Source organism: Anser anser, assembly GCF_964211835.1.
Source record: "Anser anser genome assembly, chromosome: 5".
Taxonomy (NCBI): Eukaryota; Metazoa; Chordata; class Aves; order Anseriformes; family Anatidae; genus Anser; species Anser anser.
The window spans coordinates 64,174,229-64,197,637 of NC_139725.1; the positions used below are offsets into that span (position 1 = coordinate 64,174,229).

The window sequence follows — 23,409 nt, forward strand, 5'->3', positions numbered from 1 at the left end:
CCAGTGGGGAAGGGGAAACATGCTGCTCTCTGCCCTCCTCTTCCTGGCTTCTTGTGCTCTCCCCAGCAAGGGGGGGCTCCGCGGCCACCCTGCACGCAGGGATGCTCAGCCTTGAGCAGGGAAGGAAGGGAGATATTTCCAATTTCCAGGTTCACAGCCATATGTGTTACTATTCCTGTGAAGCTGAGCTTAAAAAAAAAAAAAGCTTAAAGAACAGGTTTTTTTGTTGTTTTTTTTCCCCAAAGGCAGCTTCTTTACACTGCCTTCTTGCTCGCTGCCCTGGGTGATGCTCACCCACCTCCTGGTGCTGGGCTGCCCTGCCCTGGAAACCAGCACGAATCCTCCCACGCCCCCTGGGGAAGCGATGCCCTCGATAGAAGAGGCCACTCTAATTTTATTCCTCGGTTTTAGCTGTTGGGTAGGTGCGAAGGGCTGCTCCATTAACAAGGTCAGACAATTAGCTAAATCGGTACCTAACAGCCTTGGTGCAGCCGGCAGGGAGCACAGCCCCCTGGTGCTGCCTCTCTGGGTGGATGGGGTGGCTAATTCCCTTGAAATGCGATCCAAAAAAACACAGGATAAATCTGTAAAATCTGCAGTTTTCGCCTTTATCAGCATTACTGTCTTGCCTCTAAGAGGATCGTATTTTGGTATATGTAGAAACTGGCTTCTTGGAGGCGCTGGGGGTCCTGAGGCTGAGATGCTGCCTGGTGCTGGGGGCTCCCGAAGCACTGATGTTTTGGGGCTCGACACAACCAGTGCCATTTCCCCTTTTTTTTTTCCTGCTGTGCACACAAACGCGCTGCTGACTGCGCTCAGTCTCCAGCTCGGGGTGTTTTGCCAGCCTGAGAACTGGGGCAGCGCGGCTTAATTGGCGCTTGCTTTCAGCCGGTGCCAATTAGAAGGGCTCGGGCTCCGTCTGGGAGGCTTCCTTCCCTCTCAGCCTCTCATCTCGTGTTTGTGGAGCCGCGGAGGGCTGGTCTGTGGGGATCGGCTGCCCCGAATGGCTCCACGACCTCGTCCCGGTGCCTCTCCAGGTGCTGCTGGACCAAGCCCCGAGCAGCCGGGGCTGAGCTCGGCGGCATCGCTGCCACCAGGACGTCACCGGGCTCCTGGGCAGCGAGGAATTCGCGGCCCTGGCGGCTTTGTGGATGCGGTGCTGCTGGAGCTGCGACCCTGAAAACCCCTACAAACACAACGTGAAAACTTGTGGTGGTTGAAGCCGCTTATCTCCAGCCCCGGTGTCTGGCTGAGATGGCTTCATCCCAAAACCTTGATGCATGGGATGAGTTTTGTTGGGCCCATGGTGGCAGAGAGCCAGCCAAGCGTGCCTGGGGGGTTCTGTGGCCTGGCATTTTTTCCCTTTGTGCCTGGTGCTACGTGTGGGGCAGGTCTGGTGGCTGTGGGGTGCTGACCCCAAGCTGGGCACAGCACCCTCTGCCTCCGGGGTCAGAGCCGGCAGGTCCCCAGCTCCACGTCCCTGTGCACGTGGCCGAATGCGCCCCGTCCCAATGTTGTGCTGACTTCCAGACCTCGGGGTCAGGCATCTGTCGTCTCCCCTTGCCTAGCTGTTGGGCTCTGCTCCGGGAAAGGTCCCTCTGTCATTGCAGGAGGCAAAACCTCACAGACTGCTGTCGTGTCCCAGCCCCATCCCTTCAGTGCCTGACGAAGCTGCTCGTTCCCTGAGCATCTGCGTGCTGGCTTCTGCCCAGCGTGGTGTCTGCTGTGGTTCCCTCACGGGAGAAGAGGGCAGAGCCGTGCCCTGCTCCCTGCTGGAAGGCTGCTGAGCCACGGGGCTGTACCAGAGCAGCAGGCTAGGCTTTTTTTCCCTTATCCTACAAAAATCAGGATCCGCAAGTGACAGCTCAGCACGGTGCGTGCTCTCCCCAAAGGTGCATTTATTGGTGCTTGGCAGCTAAAGATAACCACGAGGTGGTTCGTGGAGCTCTGCTGACCCTCAGCAGTCCTCGCTGTGACCGTTCGTCCCCGGGCAGAGGCCGCGGGGCTGCCAGCCCCGGTGCGAGGGATCGCCTCGCCGTGTGCGCAGCGGGCTCAGCGTGCGCCCCTGCTCGTCGTCTTAATTAGCAATATATTCTGGGGGAGAACAAAGGTCTGTCTCGCTGGAGCAGATGGCAGGGTGGGAGAGGTTGCCGCGTTGTTATGGGGAGAGGCCACGGCGAGCAAACGGCACAGGCTGCAGATGCTCGCCCGGGCCCCGAGCTGGAGGGCGGCGAGCATTGAAAGCCGCGGCCATCTGCCGCTCGGCGCGCGGAGCACGCGCCCGCCCCAATAATGCATTCCTGAGCCCCCCGCGCCGTGCGTGACCCACATCCAGCTGGAGCACCGCCGGCCGGGGACAATGCCCTGCCTGACACCGCCGCGCGCCGGCCCCAGGCCCCCTTTGTCCTCCCGCCGGCGGTGCCGACCCCGAGCCCGCAGTGCACAAAGGGCGCCCCCAGGAATGCTCCCGGGGGGTCACGACAGCCCCCCGGGGCCGGTGGTGAGGGGGTGCCCGCCTGCGGCACCCGCTGGTTGGTGTCTTCAGGTTTGCTTTGTGCTCGTGGTTCTACCATGCGCTGTGGTCTGGGGGCTCCTGGGGTTTTGGTTGTGATTTTTTTTTTGAGTGTTTTTGTTTGTTTTTGATAAGTCCTTGATGTGAGAGGTTCTGGTGCTAATTGGCTTAGATTCTTTAAATTAAAATTATGCAGAGGTTAATATACACACACTGCTTATGCAAAAGGACTTGGACACAGCAGGGGGTCCCCTTCAGAGCATCACTGCCCAGTTACCCCTTGGCAGTCCCCCTGTGAGGACAGGAGTGCAGGACGGGGACTGCTTTTAGCACCCAAAAGTGCCTTCTGACTGCACGCCGAGGGCAGTTGTGTATGGGTGGGCACTTACAAGGTGGAGTGCTGTCTGCTTGTACGTTCTGGGGAGCAGGGGCTGGGCTCTGTTTTTGCAGGCAATAACCTGACAGTACCTGTTGCCTCATCTTTGTATGATCAGCAGGATGTGTTATCGAGGAGTCTGCCCGCCCTAATGGTGGTGGAGCTAGCTGAACAGCGCTTGTTTGGGTTGAAATGCACGGCTTTCTAGTGCGTTGTTCTTTATGTTCCTGGCTCTGTCCAGAATATCCAGCAGATATTCAGATATCCAGCAGAGCTGCAGGCTCCAGCCCTGCCTGTGCCAGCCTGATTGCTGCCTGCAGCCTCCTGGGGGAGCAGAGGCGAACCCAGATCTCCTGGGCTCAGTTAACCCAGATCTCCTGGGTTCCTGCTCTCCTGGGCTCCTGCTCTGGCCCCAAAACCAGACGGGTACACAGAGATGCTGCGGCACCGAGCGGCCCTTCCCTCATCCGGCAGCTGAAACAGGCGCAAGCGGCAGAGCTAAAAAAGTACAGTGACCTAATCCAGTTCCCATGGTAACGCTGTAGATTAATGGCTTTTAGCTGTAATCTGAATGAGACGTATTGAACTTTTCTATGATGATTTAGAGCCTCTTTATGTCCTGGGTGACTTTGACATCCAATCCATCAGCGCCATGCATGCGCAAGCACACGCTCGTGGTTGTGGAGAAGTAACATCTGCCGCCGTTGTTGCTAAACTAGAAGTTAATATTGCTGAGCATGGCTCGTTAGCAAATCCCCTCAGCTGGTACAAGGCTGGTGGTGGCAGAACAACACAGAATGCACGGGAAGTCATTCTGAGCACTGCACTTCTGCCCTGCTCCCGGTGCTGCCTGAGCTGCTGCGGCATTGCCTCGGAGGAAGCAGGATGGCTTAAGAGCAGCAAAGAGGTTTTTTTTCTCCTCTGTGTAGCTCAGGGAGCTTGTTGGCAGTGCAGTTTGCCCTCCTGACCCACAGCTATGGCCAGCGGAGGTGTTTTGGGCTGGGCTTGGCCGAGCACAGGCTGCTGGCCCTCCAGCTCTGCAGGCAGATGGGTCCCACTTGCAAAATTGGAAGCACAAAGCAGCGAGAGCTTCGTTTCCCACATCGTGTGCGCTCTGGGAGCAGGTGTCCCCATTGCACTCACGTGAGTGGGTTCATCGCAGCCTAATTGCCTGATGTTGGTGTGCTTTGCCTGGGATGCTCGGGCTCTGCAGCTGGCGCAGGTGGTGTGCAATCCCCCAGGGAGGGCCGTGGGGTGGTGCTGTGCTTCAGGGTTATGGTACAGGCTACCCGCAGTGGGGATGCTCGAGGCTCTGAGGGGGCTCTGCTCTCGTCCTGGAGCTCAAGCTGGCTGTGTGGGGGATCCACACAGGCTGTGGTGGTCACCCTGCCGCAGGATGCTGTAAGGAAAGGGTAGCACACATTCAGATGGTGCCTACGTGCAGCGCACGATCCTCGCTGCGTCCCCCATCTCTTATCAATACCACTAAGAAAGCGGCACGGCTCTGGTCTGTTGCTGCGCCTCTCCTGGGTCAGCTGGGGGGCTTTGTCAATCCTGTGCTGTGGCTGTGCCTTATGCCCACAGCAGCACCATGCCTGCCAGCAGCAGGCAGCATCAAAAAAGCCGGGGGCTGCCAGCCCGGCCCGCCGAGACCGGGGAGATGAAAGCCTGGCGGCGGTTGGAGCCCTGCCGCTCGTTTGATGCTGGTGGTGGAGCCTTTCGTCAGCGCTGCGTCTTGCCATAATAACAACCTGGGAACCCTTTGTTTTCTCCCCAGCACTGGAAGACGCGGGGCAGCGAGGAGTACGAGGCAGAGGGTAAGAGCAAGCAGCTGGACGCGTTTCATCTTCAAAGCCCCAAGGAGCGCAGCCAAAGCGTGCTGCAGGGCCGCCTCAGGCCGGTGGTGCTGGCGTGGGCCCTGCACGGGGTCGGGCAGGCAAAGCACCGCGCGTTGCGGCCCCTGTGGCCATCCCGTGCTCCTCTCCTCTGCCATGGCCACGCTTTGTCCCTCCTGCTGTCGGCGCGGCCCTGCTGGAGGTGGAGGCGAGGCCCACGCTGGGAGCGGCAAGGAAACCAGGCTCCTCGGAGGCACCGCCTTATGGCCTAGCATCTCCGGGCCTGGTCCTGGGCGTTCTTTGGGGCTGTAGTAGAGCGTGGCAGTCACTAGATGTCAGTGCCAACCGGCCCTTAGTTCCTGGGTCCTCCTGTGGGGGAGAGCAGGGTGACCCCAGGGTGGGGGCTCCTCATCCTGCCCCAGCACCACGGCCATGGCTGCGGGACTGAGCTGGGGCAGCACTGGGCCACATCCTGCTCGGCTGTGGGAAGCGGCGAAGGGTTCGCAGGGGGCTGGTTCGGGTGGGGATGCTCTGGGGAGGACAGACCCTGGCGAAGGAGCTGGTGGGGCTGTGGCAAGATTCCCTGCACGCTTCTGGCATCGCCCCGCTGGCCTCTCGCACGAACGCTCAGCAAAACCCACGGCAGCACGGGAAGATGTGCTTATAGCTAAGCCATGCAGCTTCTAATTGCCCCAACACCCCTGCACCATTAGCTGTGGTCTAACGCCCACCCCCATCCAACGGGACCAAAATTTTTCTCCAAAAGGCCCTTTCCCAGCCCCTGGGGTGAGGTGGCAGCCACAAGGAGGTGGCCTTGCAGCTGAGCAAGCTCTGGCTGTTTTGTGTCCAGTGGCTCCACGTGTTTCCAGCTGGGTAAGGCCGTGCTCAAGGCAGCTGCTGGTGGTGAAGGGAATTTGTGCAAGTTAAATGCTGTGCGAGGTCTGCTGCTGCTGCAGAGTCTGACAGCCATGCTGGTGCTGGTCGTACCCCAAATCTCAAACTGCTCTGTGCATTGAGGTCTGCAAAGCTCCTTGCCGAGCAAGCAGGGAGCCTCTGGCTGCCCAGCAGAGTCCCATGTGGCATACAGAGCCCACGGGTCTCTTGGTGGTCGCTCGGGAGCAGTCCCATACACCGGAGCTGTTTCCCCCCGATGCAGGGCAGCTGCGCTTCTGGAACCCAGACGACCTGAATGCCTCTCCTAGCGCCTCGCTGCCCACGCCGGAGTGGATAGAGGAGAAGCTGCAGGAGGTCTGTGAGCACCTCGGCATCACCAGGGATGGCCACTTGAACCGCAAGAAGCTCGTCTCCATGTGCGAGCAGTTTGGGCTCCAAAATGTCAGCGGGGAGGTGAGCGGCCGCGGGGCTGGGGTTGCCGGAGGGGTGGCTCGCACCCGGAGGCGTGCTGGGTGTCGGTGCTGCCCCAGAGGCCTGCCTTGTGGCTCATCACTTTTTGCTCCTCACAAAGCCCAAGTGCAGGTTAACAGCTCGCTGCTTGGAAGGCGGCGTCCAGCTCGCTGCTTTCCAAGGGGGTTTGTTGGCATTGAACCACTGAGAGGCTGTGCTGGTCCGAGGCAGCTGCCTTGCACTGTAATGCCTGTCCATCGTCATGTACCATCGCAGGGTAAACTTGAAATTAAAAAACATACCTTGGATTCCAAGCACGACTCCTTAATCCTAGGATCCATCTATCTAGAAAGTAAATATTGGTTCCAATATTCACAGATAGTTGCTTTTGACTTTGCAAAGACCTGCGGGCTGTCTTTGTCCTCCAGACAGAGTCCCCAGGTAAATTATTTCTTTAGCAAAATGCCTCCTTAAGATTCAGAGCATTTTTAATAAAACTGTTTCCCATCTTAGAATACCATGGCTTGAAACAGTTTCCTTCATAAAGCTTGTTTCTGGGCTGTTATTCCTTTGCAGCATTTGCAAAAATGTTTTCAGGATATTAAAGTGTAGGAAAGGCAGAAAGTGGGGGAAAATAAACTGAAGACAAAGGAATAGGAAGGGACTATCGTAACATCGCTGATCCTAATATGTTTAGTCTTCTTTGTAAGAAAGACCGCCCTGAAGTATAAAATAGATTTATTGTAACCTTGTAGTGCCTTACTATTTTTTGTTCAGTCACTTCAGATGCTGCAGAGGTTTGGGCATTTTTCTCACGAACTTGCACTAAATTCCTGATGTCACCTGGGCTTGGGAGCAGGGCGAAATGAGGCTTTTCCGTGCTGCCTTACAAGATGGATGCTCGAAGATAACCACGATAAGGAGCTTATATTCTGTGGCGGGCAGGATTTCAGCAGCATACATAGCTCTGCAGTCTTCTGTAAGACGACTATCCCAGTCCATGCTGATGCAGTGAGCCCGGCAGCTCTTTCGGTCCATTTGCTTTACTCTTTCCCTGTAGAGATCTGGGGAGCAGGACTCTGCTGTGCCAAGTTTTTCTGCAGTGCTTTCAGCAATAACAAATGTGGTTTCTGTCCCCTGCCGCTCACAGGTGCTCGAGGGGGTGCTCCGCAGCCTGGACCAAGATGGCACCATGAGCGTCGAGGATTTTTTCTACGGTTTGCTCAGAAACGGGAAGCCGCTTACGCCCTCGGCATCCACCCCGTACCGACAGCTGAAGAGACACCTCTCCATGCAGGTGAGGGGCTGCTTGGCTCCCTTGGGGCTGTTGGGATGGGGATGGGGCAGGAGGTGTCCTCCTGGAGAGGGGAAGAGATGGCCCCTTTGAAGTAATGGGGTTTGGGGATGCACCTTGCAGGGTGTGGTGGGCACTAAATAAGGGTGCAAGCTGTGCACAGGGCGAAAAGGTGGCCTGAGGTCAGCTGCAGGCTATGGGCTTGCACATCCCTCATCCTTCACTTTTTTCTTTTGAGAGGTCGGAGTTGCTGCTTTCTCTGGCTGGAAGCTGAGGGCTGTAACACAAGTGCCCATGCAGCCTCTAAGGAAAAAGCAACACTTAAAAGCAGGTGGTGGAAAACGCTTTAGGAGCACCGAGAACCTATCCAAAGCTATTCCTCCTCGAGTTTATTTGAGACCCAATGTACCTGGTTGTGCTGCGGTGCCACGAGGTCAGCAGCAGCGCTCCTGCTGGGGGTTCGCGTGGCAGCGAGGAAAAGCAGGCTAAATAAAAGCAGGCTGAATCCTTCACCTCCAGGGTGCTGCTGGTGCAGTTAGGCTCACGAGCATTCCCCAGCGCGGGGCAGGCTCCTGGTTCTGCCCACACCCTGCCACAGCTCTCCCCTCTCTCGGCAGTCCTTCGATGAGAGCGGGAGGCGCACGGCCGGCCCCGCCGCCATGCCCAGCACCCTCGGGTTCTGCCTCTTCTCCAGCCTGGACGACGGAATGGGCTACGGCTGCGTGGAGGGCGTCCTCGACTGCTGGCACCAGGAGGGCGTCGAGAACAGCCAGGACATCCTGAAGGTAACCGGCAAGCACAGCTCGTTCCTTCTGTTTGCTTTATTTCCCCCCTTTATGGGGTTCTGGGCTGTAACTGGATTTTTTTCCTCTAAAATTCCCAGTGCTAGTATAGCTGTTCTGGGAAATCTCCAGTAATTTCCTGCATTGAAACGATGGTGCATCCCAGAGAGCTGAAAGTTAATGATAAAATGTAATGGGACTTCCAGCTCAGCTCGAAGAGGTCACCTACATTTGTGTAAAGCAATTTAATTCCTTTACCTCGCTGAACAGCAGCACCTGCAAACCTCTTAGTGCTGCAGTGACCTGGGTTATGGCTTGTTCTGGAGTGGAGGCCGGCGTTTGAAACCCTGCCCAGTAATTAGTGCTCCATTACGCAGGGTGAAAGGGTCATGCGTATTGCAAATCAGGTACCTGAAGCAAACCCCTTCCCTGCCCGTCCTGCTGGAAGCTGTGGACGGGGTAAGACACTTCCACGTGTCTGTTCCGAGACCCTCTGGGTTACTGGCAGTGACAAGGACAGGTTTTTCCTAGCATTTTGTGTCCACGCGGATTTTGAACATCCAGGCTGCCATAAGCACTTTATTCATAACCGTTGCTGCTCTCAGGCAAATAAAAACCCATTTGGAGCCTGGACTCAGTCCAGCTTGATAACTCTGCATTATTTTAATCAGACCTGCGTGGTCTGCCTCTAACTCACCTGCTGCCAGCGCTGCCTTTAGCCCACAGCCAGCCCTGTCGGCCGTGCCGCTGCATGCTTTCCGCGGCGTGGGTGCAGCAGCTGCACCAGTAGCGGTACTGTGAGCTCCTTTGTGCTTGTGCAAGGTCAGGGGGAAGGAAATATGGTCAGTTACTACCGATAACGTGCTGGAAGAGGTGGGGTTTTTACTGTGGAACCTCCTGCAAGACCTCTTCTGTATCGCCTCTATTACAAGACCCTTTTTTTTTCTATGCAAACGCTTTCAACCGCTTTCTTGCCTTTTAAAATATTCAAATGCTGCCAGTGCAAGTAGGTCCGCTAGAGAATTAATGCTCTTAGTCAGGCATGGGCTTGCTTTCCTCTTGGCCTTGCAGTGTAGCCATGGTTTTTCCGTCTGCAGAGCCGGCAGCAGCACTTTAATGTAGGAAGGTGCCTGAGAGGTCTGTTTTATTGACCCAAAGCCATCCCTGAAGGGTTCATCAGCAAGCAAAGATCTCTTCTGAGCCTCCCCAGTTTATTCTACCCCTTCGTGTACAAACGTCTTCAGGCTCCTGCAGAGCAAGAAAGCTCTGCTCTAACGGCGTGTTGTTCCGCAGGCTTTGGACTTCAGCTTGGATGGGAAGGTGAACTTGACAGAGCTGACGCTGGCGCTAGAAAACGAGCTTCTAATAACCAAGAACAGCATCCACCAGGCAGCCCTGGCGAGCTTCAAAACAGAGATAAGGCACTTGCTGTAAGTCGCTGGGATTGTTGTCTCCGTTTCCTCCCTGCCTCCCCGGGGGTTTGCCCAGCAGGAGCTTAAGGAGCAGCCGATGAGCGGCAGCACGGCCCCTCCGAGGGGCATCGCACCGCCTGTCCCCCGATCATCATTATTTGGTTATCATTAATTCCTCATTATTTGGGTTTACTTGGATAAAATACCCAAGTATCACAGGAGAATGTGCTTGTGGGGGGGGAAATCAAAGCATCGGGCTGTTCCCAGCCTGAAAGGGTCATTGCAGTCTGCAGTGGTCTTTGGCCAAGGAACACAAAAGTGTTCAGGCAGAGGCTAGCGCAACCTGATAAGCAGCACCACAAATCCTAAATGCTTTCTGGGAGTACTTTTAGATAGGTTTTGCTGTGGGATAGAGGTGTGTGAGGTACAGACCATGAGTCTCCACTTTTTCATTTGAATGTCAAACATATCTTGACTTTGCACGGGACTTGTGGTGCAGGCTTCTTATTTGTGTATCACCATGGATGACTTTGGTCATTAAGACTGCAGATGTGTTACCTGTCAGCTTATCACTCATGCCTATGAGCTCCCCATCTCACTTCCAGGGCAAAAGATGAAGTTTCCCACTGTGAGGGTCTACGTTTTTATGTTTACTCTGTGGGGAGATTTGTTACTGAATTTCCACCAAGAAAGCAGCTCAAGAAAGCAAATCTTGCTAACTTGTGGTTAAGATAGATGGGATGTAGTGTGAGGATGAAGTGGTAAAGGTAATAAAATGAGAACAAGTAAATGGGGCAGGGGGTTCGCATCTGGTTCAGGACCTGTGGGGGCATCAAGACAGGTCTGAGCTGTGTGCCCAAGCTCATAGCTAGTGACGGGTGCAGCTGAGGATAAAAGCCCCCCCAGAAATTTTTCCAGGCTCTCTGACAAGCCTCTGGTGAGCCTTTCCTCTGGGGGAGGGCTGCCCTAACCCAGCATGGCTGTGTTCGCCCTAGGGAGCGGGTGGACCAAGTGGCCAGGGAGAAAGAGAAGCTGCGGTCGGACTTGGAAAAAGCCGAAAAGCTGAAATCCCTGATGGCCTCCGAAGTCGATGACCACCACGCTGCGATAGAGCGCCGGAACGAGTACAACCTCAGGTACAGTGTCCCGGGACACCCCGGGTGAGCGTGAGCAGCTCCTGCCCATCCTGCAGGGCTGCAGGTGGTGGTGATGGAGGTAGTGGCTTGGGAGGAAGGGCAGGAGAGGTGTGTGAGCACCTGTGGCTTGGATGAAAACTGGTCTGAGCCTGAGGACTTGAACAGTGTTTGGCCATGCTAAAGCATTTGTTGTCCTTACCCCACCTGCCAGACTTGTCCGTGGGTCCCAGATCCCATCCTCTGCTCCTCACCCTTGCTCTGTCACCCTGCTGTCTGTGCATGCGGCTCACCTTCCCCGTTAAGAGGTGTGTGCCGATGTGAAACTTTCAACATTAACATCGCTGGCTGTAGGAAAGTCTGGTTTAATCCTAAAACCCTGGCCAGACAGTGGGTGCACATCTAAAATTCACCGAGCACTGCGCGGCCGATCTGCGCGGTTAATCCACGTGCTTCTGTCTGGAGCCAGCCCTGATAGGGGCAGCGGCTCTGTGTGTGCCGATACCACCCAGCTTAACGCAGTGGCATTTGCTGCCTGCTTCCCTTTGTGAGCTTTCCTTGCCTTTGATGCCTTAACAGGAAGCTGGACGAGGAATACAAGGAACGAATCGCAGCTCTAAAGAACGAACTGCGGAAAGAGCGGGAGCAAATCCTGCAGCAGGCTAATAAGCAGCGGCTGGAGCTGGAGCAGGAGATAGAAAAGCTGAAGACTGATGAGAACTACATCCGTGACCGCCTCACCCTCTCCCTGAAGGTAACGGGGGCTGAATGCAAATGGCACTTTCTGATAAAAGCCAAGGGTGTGCGGAAGCAGGGAGCGATGCTTGTGATTTGATCCTTGTTGAGAGGATCTATGCCAGCGTATATTGAGCTAGGTGAAAGTAGGTTTAGCTGCAAGATAAAGGCACGTCCGTTACAGTGTTTTGGGGTCACCTTGATCGGTTACTGCTAGGACTTGTAGGGCTCCCTTTCAGATTTCTGCTGCCACATGTGGAGGGTGTGTGTGTGTGCGCAGATCTTGGGGGGCTGCTTGCATTGCTGGCCCTCTGGCTGCCCGGGCAGGAGGTCGTGTCTTGATGAAGCTTAAAACATTGCTTAAATCTCTAAAGCGAATTTGCTGCTGTTCCATTTGAAAAACTATTTGCTGCCTTGCAATGGTATCGGTCACCTGTGACCCTACATATTCGAATCCTTTTTCCAATTTTTTTTATGAAAAAAAATTGCAAATTTGTTCTACACTTAAATCACAACATTTTTTTCTGAATCTGACAGCTGCCTTATCATAACTTAATGTTTTGCGTTTTTTTTTAAGCTGAGCGAAAGTTAAAGGTCGCGGTGTTGTCTTACAAATATCGAAAGCGCTGACAGTCAGCGTGAGCTGACACCCGTGAGGATGTTCAGGAGAACGGCTTCTGAACAGGTCAGCTGTCCTTTTGGTGCCAGGGGAAGTGTAAAATGCTCCTCCTCAAGCAGTGATTAGCAAGTGAGAGGAGCGTGTGCCTGGCAACCACCAGGCCCGCAGCCAGCTTACGCTCACTGCTCTGACGTGCACGTGCGAACAGCGGGAAAGAAATTCACAGCTCCCGTCATCGGCTGCAGTTCGTGTCGGTGCTGTGCCCTGACTTGACTGGGAGACTGCTCTTCTTGAACGAGTTGCCATTTGCTGGTGCCTCCCTCTTCCAAATGCTGAGGCTGTCGGGTTTCTGTTTGGTTCAGGAAAACAGCCGTCTGGAAAGCGAGCTCTTGGAAACGGGAGAAAAGCTGGCGGAGTATGAAAGCTTGGCAAGCAAGCTGCAGAGGAACTTGGAGAACGTCCTGACTGAGAAGGTAAATCCTCCACTCTCCAGCGTGCGTTCAGAGCTGAATCTGCTTCGAGATGCTGCTGGTGGAGCTGGTGGCGGGGTCCCTGGAGGCTGCTCCCAAGGGGACTGGATGAGTGCTGAGCCAGGCAGCCCAGCTCCCTCCGGTTCAGGGAGCTGCAGATACCCCAGCCTCTCTGTGGTCCTCTGATAATTAAGTGAGCCCTACAGTGAAGCAGTCATTCAACGGGTTTGCAGGGATTTTTCCCCAGTATAGAGTTTTGCAGTATAGCTCCTTTCTTGGACAGATGATACCTGAGGTGTCTGGTGCTACGTGGCATCTCTGTTAAAACTGCATCTGAAAACTGAGATGAACAGCTGAGCGTGGCGATGATATAATAAACTCATCAGAACATCAGCTTCTCCAAAGGCATTTCTGTGCATGTGCATCTATAGACAAAGGCTCCTTGGTGGTGATTTTGTAACGATCCTCACCCAGCATCTGTTTTCCAGACCTGCTTCAAGTTGGAAATATTTATCTCTGCAAAATACGTTTACTTTGTACGTGCATTAAGATAGAAAGGTGTGGTCTGAAATCAAAGTTAGTGTAAGAGAAATGGGAAGATAGCAGCTAGCATCTTCTAGGGAGGTTCTTCCCTTTTTAGGGTTCCCTAGGGGAATTTTGATTTCCCTGTGGGAATAAAAAAAATAAAAAAATAAAAAAACACACACACACACGAAAGAAAAAATCAGAGAAAAGAGGGAGCAGGCTGCAGGCTGCTTGAGAGCTGCATCCCAGCAGGGGTATGTGAAAGACTGACTGGGTCCTGTTGATGCCGTTTCAGTACGGTGACCTCGATCCCAGCAGCGCAGAATTCTTCCTGCAGGAGGAGAGGCTGGCACAAATGAAGAGCAAGTACGAGCTGCAGTGCAGGGTGAGTCGGGCACCCGAGGGATGCATCTTCACCAAGAGCATCCTTTCTGGAAACGGCTAAGCGTGGCAGCATGCAATGCAATACTGCTGTTTGTGATGGTTCGGTTTCTTTCTTTCTTACGTTAATCTGTGCTCTTGGGTGGTGGAAAGCTGTTACCACGGAAGCAAATGGTCAAGAGAAGATGATAGTGTGCCATACGGGTGGGCTGGGACAGGGTATATGGAGCCTCCTTTGCTCCGCTGGTGTAAATCAAGCTTAATTCTTTGTGCGGCAATGCACCAGTGGTTTGTCTGATCTGTGAAATAAAGGATGCCCTCATTTGAATTTAAAGCTGCAGGAACTACCAGCAGGAATAAGATATATCTGAGTTTTGCCAGTTTCTGGAACAGTAATAGTTTAAGGAAATAAAACTACACAGATCTAAAGCTTGCCTTCTCCTCCCTGCATCTTGTGCAGCTGAATGCTTCTTTAAGGTGGGCCTGCAAGTGTCTATTTCCATACCTGTTTTCTGAGGGCTACAATGATTACAAACATTCAGCTCACCTGTTCTGCTTTATCCTTTTTGTTCAGCGAAAGACTGTCTTGGCTAGAGGCTGCATAATCTGAAACAACATAGTAGCTCTGTTAAGAAGTTGGAGTTAAAGCAAATATTTTCTAGAAATATTTGCTGAACTGATGCTTCTTGGTAAGAATTTGCTTGAATGTGCAGCTGACTTTTTTTTGAGTACTGGCAGATCTGAGTCAGTCTTCGAGGTTCACTTTCTGAACCTTTCAAATCTGCAGAATTGCATGTTTACACATTCATGGATTCATTCTCCTCAATAAACGATGTTCATTGAGCTCAGCATGTTGCATTTGGCACAAACACTTGGGATATTCTGCTGGCAAGCGGGCAGAAGTACCAGATGGAAATGCACTAATGAGGATATCTCCTTTCTAATTTGATCTTTTGCTTCTGATTTGATTTTCAAGTAGAACGGTGTTTGAGGAGGTATTTCTCAAATATGTTTGAAAATGTTCCTAAGCTGCTGCTTAAAACTGTGGTGGGAAGAAGGAATAAAGTGGAAGGACCTAGAACATGTAGGCTTTGGAAGCAAAATGCATGTTTTCAGTCTGAAGAAGGCACTGTTATTTTAATAAATACTTCTGTGTTACCTGCATGGGTTCGAATGTGGAGAAGGTGCTGTTTTGCAGACAGGAGGATGGTGACTGGCAAGATTTAGCCTTTACCTACAGCAGTTCTCCCCTAAAAACCCTGTCGCTGGGGTGTGTTGGCGCACGGATGCCCGGCTGCTTTCACTCAGCTCCTTTCCTTCCCCTCCCCTGCGGTCAGGAGCTGCAGGACCAGATAGATGAGCTGCACTCCGAGCTGGAGGAGTACCGCACTCAGGGCAAGGCCTTCAGGCCGTCGCTGAAAAACTCGCTGTCGGAGGAGTTCGACATCGATATTAAAAGTCACGGCAACAGCGGCATTGAACCTGACCAAGGTAAAATGCTTTTCCTATGTGGGAACTCCAGGGACATAGATATTCGTGAGATATTCATGATAAAGCCTTGGATGTGATGATGTAAAGGCTCTCCCAAGCCTTTCTAGTGAACTCCTCGAACAACAGCCCACTTTAATGTGTAAGATTAAGTGGAATATAACTGCTATATTCAAAGCTAAAACAAACATTTGTAGTTTCTTGTCTGTGTGGGGGAATCTCAGCGATGCCGTAGCTGCCCAAATACATTTAAACTGATTATCAATTCTATTGAGAACGTAGCTCTTTGGGTTTGAAGCTGTATATAATTATTATTTTTAAAGGACTTGGTTCAGAAGACTGCAATCCGTTAAACATGAGCATAGAGGCAGAAATGGCCATTGAACAAATGAAGGAGCAACATCACAGGGACTTACATCACCTCAAACAGGAGCTCGAAGACACGGTGAGCTATTTTCCCTTCAAGCTTCACAACTCTTCCGGCCTTCTCATACAAGCGGTACGCTCTTGGAGAAGGACTTCTGACCCCTGGTGAAACTAGAACCTTTCTGTGAATCTGAGCCTCTGCCTCCTCTGCTCCTCCTGGGTGCTGGAGAGGTGCTGGCGAGGGCTGGATGAATGCTGCGTTATATCCCCAGCCGCCCACCAGCTAACGAGAGCAGCGAGCCTTTCACATGCAGTATTGCATTTCCTGTCTTGAAGGGCTGGCGCAGCTGAATTAGCCGCTTCATTCACGCTGGCAGGGAATAATTATGGGTTAGGAAGGCTGCTGGCAGGAGTCTGCGTGGGGAGTGCTATGCCTGCGCAGTCTGGTGGCGCTGAAACGTGCTCCGTGCCGTGAAAGCACAGAAACTGCTGCTGCAGTGCCGGCGGTGCTGGAACCCACCTGGCGGTTTCCCATTTTCTGGGTGGGGGTTTCCTGGCTTGCACGGTTGATCTGGCCTCACAGGCTTGTTCTGCAAGAGCCAGCTCAGGACCAGAAGTCAGGGATCCTGTCAGGCTTCTGTCGCATCTCTTAAACCATCTCTGGATGGAGCTGATAACTCTGCAATGACTATAATAGACCAGTCTTGTGAGTGGCACAACACAGGGGCACTGAAACTATTCTGACGAAGCTGACGGCTCCCTGCCCTGATTAGCAAGGGGAAATGAGGCATGGGTGTGGGGAAAGGGCACCAAAAAATATTACCCTGAAATTACTTTTCCTTAAAGAGCTTGTCCCGTGTCATTTGTAAAGCCTTTTTAAAGGGAAATCCCTCATCTTCTTAATTTGAGGAAGGGGCTGAGAAAGGAATTAGTGAAATAGTCCACTTGCAGTTTGCAAAACTCACTTAGGACTTGAAAATTATTAGTGGCTTTTCTCTTCTTTCGCAAATTGACTGAACAGAATAGCATGGATTTCACTGGCTTCTACAGAATAATCATCTTTATCCCCGTAAGAAATTAAGCTGCACACTTCAGTATTCTTTGCAGGGAGAACTGATGTAAGATGCTAATGTGTAAATCAAATCATTCTGTAGAATATTAGAAAATATGTAACACGGAAATGTACAGAAAACATCTAGAATATGCCGTATAAAACAAACCAATCTGTTTTCCTTCTTGCAGGTGAGCCATTACGAAAAGCAGCTAGATGAGACAAAAATCCACTGTGAAAAGGAGCAAGAGGATATGAGGAAGAAATATACTGAAGAGATGCATGTCATGGAAAAGCAGATAACTGGCCTGAAAAATCAAGTTGCAGAACTGCAAGGAGAGGCAGCGGTGCTCAGAGAACAGCAAGAAAAGCTTGACTGTAAGCATAACGATGAGAAAAACAAATTACAAATGAGTTTCAATGAGGAAAAAGCCAATCTGCAAGAACTCCTGAGGAAAGAGCACGAGGACGATGTTAGAGCTAGACTGGAAGAGGCAAAGGAGAAGTTCAGTCAAGAGCGGGAGGAACTGATTCAGAACGGTGTCTGGGTGGAGGAGAAGATGAGGGTGCTGGTGCAGGCGCTGCAGGAAGAGAAGGGAGAGCTGGAGCGTGGCTTCCACGAGCAGTTGAAAAGGATGACAGAAATGCATGCCCTGGAGAAAGAAGAGCTGCAAGAAGAGCTGCTGAGGAAGCACAAGCAGGAGCTGGAGGAGGAAAGGTGAGTGTCCCCGCCAGCCGTGGCGGCAGAGGTCTGCGCTGACCGCCAGTGCTTGGCGCGGTGACGCTGGCGCTGAAGTCGTTCCTGAGGCTTACTGCAGGTGCTCGCTGTGCGGTGCCCTTACCTGCTTCATCCCAGGACACGGGTGGGATGGTACCCAGCGGCTTTTGACTTTTTCCAAGCAGATATTTATGTTGGCTTTTAGCTCACCTAGAGGCAACAGTACTGTTAAAGCATAACCAGATGTGGCTGACTTGAGCTCCGTTCAGTTCTGTGCTTTACAGTCCTTTGTACTTAAAGCATTTGAATATTGAGGTGTCTTTTCTGAAGAAGTAAATGGATGGCTGGTAAATGCATTTAGGGAGCACTGAGTGTCAACAGAAACTGAAGCCGTCCTGGGGTGACAGAGAGATGGGGGACAAGAACATCTTGGGGATGTTCTTGGGACAAGCCCCCATAAATCTGATGCCAAGCACAGGAAAGGCATATATTGTATGCAAAACAATTTCAAAGGACATTTCATGAGTTATACCCTTTCAAGGCAATTAGATTTTTGTTTTTGAAGTTTCAACAAACTGCCTCAAATTTAACTTTGTCTCAAACACCCATCAAATAGTAGTTCCACTAAAACTCAGCAGAAACAGTAACTTTTCAGCTTGTTTTATTGAGTAGCTTTAAAAAAAAAATTGAATCTTTCTGAGTTAGCTCAGAGTTTAGTAATTTATTATGTTAACCATGTTTAGGAAAAAAATGGAAATTGACTATAACAGAAGAGCATCTCATGCTGAAACTCAGTTTTCTGTGGAGGCACAAACACTTGTGACTAAATATGAAGAAACAATCCAAAATCTGGAAAGGAGCTACCAGCGAGAGTTGCATGATCTTGTTGAACAGCAGAGAGAGGAAAAATCTCAGTGGGAGTTTGAAAAGGATGAAGTTGCCCAGGAGGTTGCCGAAGCCCACGAGCAGCTGAAGGAAAGCCTGGCAAATGAAAAGGCTGCTGCTGTTGCCCTGACCCAAGAGAAAGAACTGCTGGAGAAGAACTTCAAGGAGGAGGTGAACAAGCTGGTGTGCGAGAAGGAGCAGCTCCAGAAGGAGCTGCAAGACCTGAGGAAGGCTGCTGAGAAGCAAGAGGAAAAGCTGAATGACAAAATAACACGACTCCAAAATGACCATGAGAAAGAGCTAAAGGACAAAGAGGAGCATATATCCGTGGTGGAGGAAAATGGGAGGCTGATTAGCCAAAAGCTGGAGAGACTCAACAGCGAGTATAAGCAAGAGAAAGAAGAATTGAATTCCAAACTTCTTGCTCTGGAAAGTTTAAACAAAGACATTTGTGTGCGAGCAGAAACAGAAAAGGCAGAGATGAATCTGGAAATCTCAAACCTTCAAGAAAAAATACAGAAATTGCAGTGGGAGACTGTTAGTTTTTCCGCACTGCAGAATCATTATAGGGTCCTGGAAAATGAATATGCAAAAGCAAAGAGCAAAATTGCTTCTTTCTCTAGTATGGAGCCTCTGGGAGACGATGCAGATGTTCTCATAAATCTGCAGAAAGTGCATGAGCAAGCTGTGAAGGAAAACGTCAGGATGGCTTCTGAGATCGTCAGGCTGCAGCAACGGCTGCGAGCTGTGGAGCGGGAGCCCCCCAGACCTCCCGGGTCTGGTCGCTCTGACCCCGGTGCAGAACCACCACAGCTGCAAGACAGAAGGGATCCTGCTCTCCAAGGGCTGCCCCGTGATCGGAGAGATGCAGGCAAGGCAGTAGGTGTGAATGTCTCTCCAGTTTTGGAGGCTGACCCTGCAGACCTGGAAGACGTGCTTGAGATGTGCTCTGCCGTGGAGAAACCATGGGATGAAAGCAGAGCAGACGGCCACGCGCTCAGGTTGCAGGCGTGTCAGATGCAAGGAAGTAAAACGGCAGTGGGAAGTGATTATAATCTTGGTTATGACAAAAATCAAGAGCTAGTTGCTCAGGTGCCTCTGCTGCAGAAAAAGAGAGATCTTGAGAGAGTTCCCAGACTAAAAGTACTACAAAATAATACTAAGCAGCAGAATGTCCATCTGCTGAATAACAGAATAGCTCCTGGGAATAAAGGGTTTCATTCTGATGCTTCAAAGCTGCAGACTGATCTCAAGAGGGCCAAAGAGCTGACTGAAGCCTCCCTCCAGCTGGAACACGCTCCTGGATCAGTGAACGGCGACCTGAAGGATGCGATTCCTCAGCTTTGGAAAAGGGTCGAGGAGCTGCAGGAAAGGTTGGTGGCACAGGCTAAGCTTCTGTCACTCCAGGAAGAAATTCAGGCAGAAAACAAGGATCTAAAATCTGAAGTGATCAAGTTAATTGAAAAAAATAAAGCCCTAGAAGACAGCCTACGTAGGCTGAGAAGCTTTCATTGCAAGCTCGAAGCAGGTAACCTGGGAGGCATTAAGCTCAGAGAAGAAAACACACAGCTCCTCAAAAAAGCTAAAGAACTGGAAGATGGTCAAAACCAAGATGAACAAGGAAAACTGGATGTGCGCAGTGAGAAGTTAAGGCTGCGGTGCCAGCTTGGAAGACTGGAAGAACACCCTGAAGTGTTCAGGGTCCTGCAGGACGAGCAGGCCCAACATGACAGCACGACGAAGGAGATGTTGGCAGAAAAGAGGGAGCTGCAAGAGCCCAACAGAAAGCTGGAGGAGAAAGTTACTGCCCTGGTGAGCCAAAACGGCGTGCATTTCCGTGAGGAGAAGGAGGAGAGGAACACAGTGACACACGGCTTGCAAAGCACGTGCACTGAGCTGCAGCAAAAAGTTGATCTTTTGAGGTAACGTACACTAAAACCTTGTGGGAAGCGTGCCAGCCCCGCGATGCTCCAACGTGCTGCTTGCTCCACGTAGAAACTAACCTAGTGTCCCACTGACCGCTTCGTAGCCCTACTGACTGCCCCGTGGCTGCTGCATTAACCTCTGTAGCTTAGCTCTGAGTAGAAAAGGGTGCCCTGGACCCTAACCGTAGCAGGCAGGCTGGCGAAGCGTGGATAATGATGGCTGAAATAAGTGTGCAAGACGTGCTTCTCTCTGAACCTGACCTAACATGATGGGTAAAACCAGCAACTTGCTGCTCTGCCTGTGGACGCGGGCATCTTCACAGTGTATACTTCACATATCAGAGGTCCCTGTTCTTATGTCTAAAATGTTGTGGTAACACTTCCAGAATGCTTTTAATTTTTACTAATATCACCTCTTCGCTCTGTTCCTTTCTAGTACTGAACATTACTTGGAAAGCTAGAAGAGTTTCATTTTTTCTAAATATCAAAGGTCTTCTAAATATCAAAGTTAATGCGAAGAAATCAGTCGCTTTTTTGTTAGCAGTTAGCGTTATTTTGGATTGTTTGGAACTGGTATTAGGAATGCATCAGGTATACAACACGGCAAATACCATCATAACAAAGAAAACACGACAGGTTACCTCCTTTTTACCTGCTGCATTTCAGCAAGTGCTGTGCTGGTGGTCATAAAGTGCTTACAAATGGCTTAATTATCGTTCAGCACCGACTTCCCATAAGAAGTTGTTCCTTCGAGTATTGCTCCATGCCTGAATTATTTCTCTGCAGGTACCTGGGGAAAGGAAAGACACTCTCAAACTCTGCTGTTTCCATGCTGCTACTCCCAGCACGCAGGGCTCTGGAGCAGCTGGGGAGCAGCGTTCCTTGGTGCAGCCTGCATATGGCAGCGTTAGGCTGTTCAAAGTTAGGGCTACGTTATTGGCAGTTTAAGGACTGAGAGAGATAGTACAGTCTTGGAGTGTGATACTTCTACTAGGTATCTTAGATTTTAAGCAACTTCGTGCAGTTTTTTTTATAGCTAGAATGTCCCTTTCCAGTGATATGGGAAGCACTTGAAAGGTAAAATCAATACGAATCCATACACGGCTCATAAAATAAGCCAGCTGTAGCTTTGTTTTAAAGTATCGCAAGCAGTTTAGGCTTTTAGTGTGTGGGCCTGGGCGATGCACAGGAATGGTTCTCATGTCTTGTCTCTCTGCCACAGATGTGAAGCTGAGAAGCTCAGGGAAGAAAACACCGCTCTGAAGAACGAGGTGACGTTGTTAAATGAGGAAGGTAGTGCTTCCAGCCTGAAACTGAGGGAGCTGAATGGATCCCGGGAAGAAATGCGGTAAGGATGCTATGGGGGCACGGACCACGTGCATGCCTTCAGGCACACAGTAGCCGTGTCCTTTCTCTCAAAGCTCCTTGACATGGTAGATAGCCTACAGGCTGTGAAACAGGCTGCCTTCTGGTGCCATCAGCTCTCCACCTGGATGAGGTCTCTTCCTTCTGCTTTTCCCCTGTCCCAGCTTGTCCTTCCCAGTCCTGGAGCTAAAGCAGGAGCCTAACTGATGGGATTCAGGTGACCGCTAACACTTAGGAGCTGATCTCTTGTAATTCCCCTGCTTCAGCAAGGGCAGAGGTTGTTAGGCTGGTGTAGCCCTAGAAAAGTCAGGAAGAGGTACAGTGGGACAGAGCACTTCAATAATTTGGTCTTCTGCAAGTAGGTAACTACCTATGATCTTGGGAAGCCAGCCTTTCCTTTCAGGAAAGGAATACGTGGGTATGTGAAGGAAGTGAGTACTCATGAAGCCTATGCAAAGCAGTGATGCTAAGTGAAAAATAATGAACATCCAGAATTACCTTTTCTAGTGACATCAAAAAGCAGCCTGTTCTTGAAAGGATATATATATTAACGAGTGACTCTAATGTTAATGAGCTTTCTTTTTTCCTAGGCAAAAGATAGAGGCAGTGAGAAAGGAGAAAGTGGCTGTACAAAAGATGGTTGACAACCTGAAAAAGCAGGTAAACAGAATCTCCATAATCTTCTCTGGAGAAATCATCACTGTACAAGTCTTTCTTTAGATGATTACATGTGGTTTATAAGAAAAAAGGCCACTATCTACACTTAAACTTGTAGATAACTGTGTGATCTCATTAACTGTTTGGGATTGATATGAGGCTTCTTTGACCTGATCTGGAGACAACTGCAATGCTACTGTAACTAGCTGGCTTAGAAACTTGAGAGCATTCTCCATTGTCAACTTGGAAAATTTACTTAATGGAAATATAAAGTTAAAATCTTCTTTGTAATCATTTTGTGGGTACTGCCCTGCAGCAGCCCATGGGAGAGAGGTTACGTGACTCAGCCTCTTCTTACTTCCCAGCTGGATGGGTCTAGGACTGCTGCCAGCAGTGACCTTTTGCTCACATCCGTGAGACTTCACTGCTTTTGTTTAAAGGGAGGTTCACTGTGCTAGGCAAGTAATAGAAGGTTTAAGTAGGTTTTACAGCCATGTTCCTTGCGGTATTTCTCAGTAAAATTCTCTATTGCTCAGGATAATCTCATAGCTTGTCAGCATAACACTAAAAATACTTATACCAGCATGGAAAAGGGAAGAAGGAACTGAGAGGTATGCCAGGTAGAACTGATATATCTGAGGCCAATTCTAAGAAATTAAGTTTGTGAGGCTGCATGCAGCGTGCCATCAGCAGCAGTCCTACCCTTCTTACATAGGGGTCTTCTTGATTTGGCCTTAATACTGGGGCGTGGAGCAAGTTCAATAGGTTATAGGGAAATAAAGCAGTGTTGCTGGGGTAGTGACTGTTACATGGAGCGCAGGCAGTTATCTGCTGTCACACCATTGAGTCACCGTTCTGGGATTCTGTCTCCGTGGCTGGGCCAATGAATTGGGGTGACGTTTGTCAGCTTTTCTTTTTAATCACCCGAACAGAAAGGAAATGGATTAAAACAAACAAAAACCCTGCCATCCAATGCAGAAATAGTCCTAACTGACGCTGCCGTCCCACTTCAGGTAGCAGATCTGAAGACCAGGAACCAGCAGCTGGACTCTGAAAACACAGAACTGAGCCAGAGGAACTCCAAAAGCCAAGCAGATGTGCAGGATCTTAACCAACAGCTGGCGAGGGTGCTCAAGCAAAAGGAAAGGGAAGCAGGAAAGTGTACGCTGGAAGAATGGGAAAAGGAGAGACTGGTACTGAAAGAGGAACTGGAAAACGCTAAAGTAAAGGTACAGGATAAGTGTCTCTAGTGGTGTGAAACAACTGAACCTTTAGGAATTAGCATCCCTTTCTCAAGCCGTGTGTGGTCTTTCAAATCTGAACTTTTCCTAGCACTTACTGCAAATGTCCATGCATGCAGCAGTAGGGGTGGAGGGAAAGTGTGGCAGCACCTGCTTTCTGGCTGCTGCAAAGAAATAGAAGGGTGCAGTTCTGCCTTGAAAATGGAGGCTAGTGATGACAAATACTTTCACCTGCATTTTCCAGCATGCCTGTTCTGTTCAGCCCAGTGTATCCCACCTCTAACCCACTGGCTGT

General features: G+C 50.9%; 1 protein-coding gene across 8 annotated transcripts in view; it reads left to right on the top strand.

The window, feature by feature from the left end:
• NIN (ninein) overlaps window positions 1-23,409 on the top strand; it is a 61,074-nt gene that overhangs the window by 17,392 nt on the left and 20,273 nt on the right. For 7 of the 8 annotated variants that reach the window (XR_014585364.1, XM_083839176.1, XM_083839175.1 and 4 more), the window contains exons 5-20: window positions 4,666-4,705; window positions 5,880-6,070; window positions 7,218-7,364; window positions 7,979-8,146; window positions 9,437-9,573; window positions 10,551-10,691; window positions 11,268-11,442; window positions 12,405-12,515; window positions 13,333-13,422; window positions 14,756-14,909; window positions 15,230-15,351; window positions 16,515-17,041; window positions 17,785-19,848; window positions 21,074-21,199; window positions 21,807-21,876; window positions 22,887-23,102. Coding sequence is in view for 7 of the 8 variants with exons in the window: in XM_083839176.1 (XP_083695302.1) it covers window positions 4,666-4,705; window positions 5,880-6,070; window positions 7,218-7,364; window positions 7,979-8,146; window positions 9,437-9,573; window positions 10,551-10,691; window positions 11,268-11,442; window positions 12,405-12,515; window positions 13,333-13,422; window positions 14,756-14,909; window positions 15,230-15,351; window positions 16,515-17,041; window positions 17,785-19,848; window positions 21,074-21,199; window positions 21,807-21,876; window positions 22,887-23,102 (4,479 nt within the window). In the remaining variant the exon portion in view is untranslated. The remainder of the gene's footprint in view (window positions 1-4,665; window positions 4,706-5,879; window positions 6,071-7,217; window positions 7,365-7,978; window positions 8,147-9,436; window positions 9,574-10,550; window positions 10,692-11,267; window positions 11,443-12,404; window positions 12,516-13,332; window positions 13,423-14,755; window positions 14,910-15,229; window positions 15,352-16,514; window positions 17,042-17,784; window positions 19,849-21,073; window positions 21,200-21,806; window positions 21,877-22,886; window positions 23,103-23,409) is intronic. The other variant, XM_083839181.1, reaches the window with a different exon arrangement.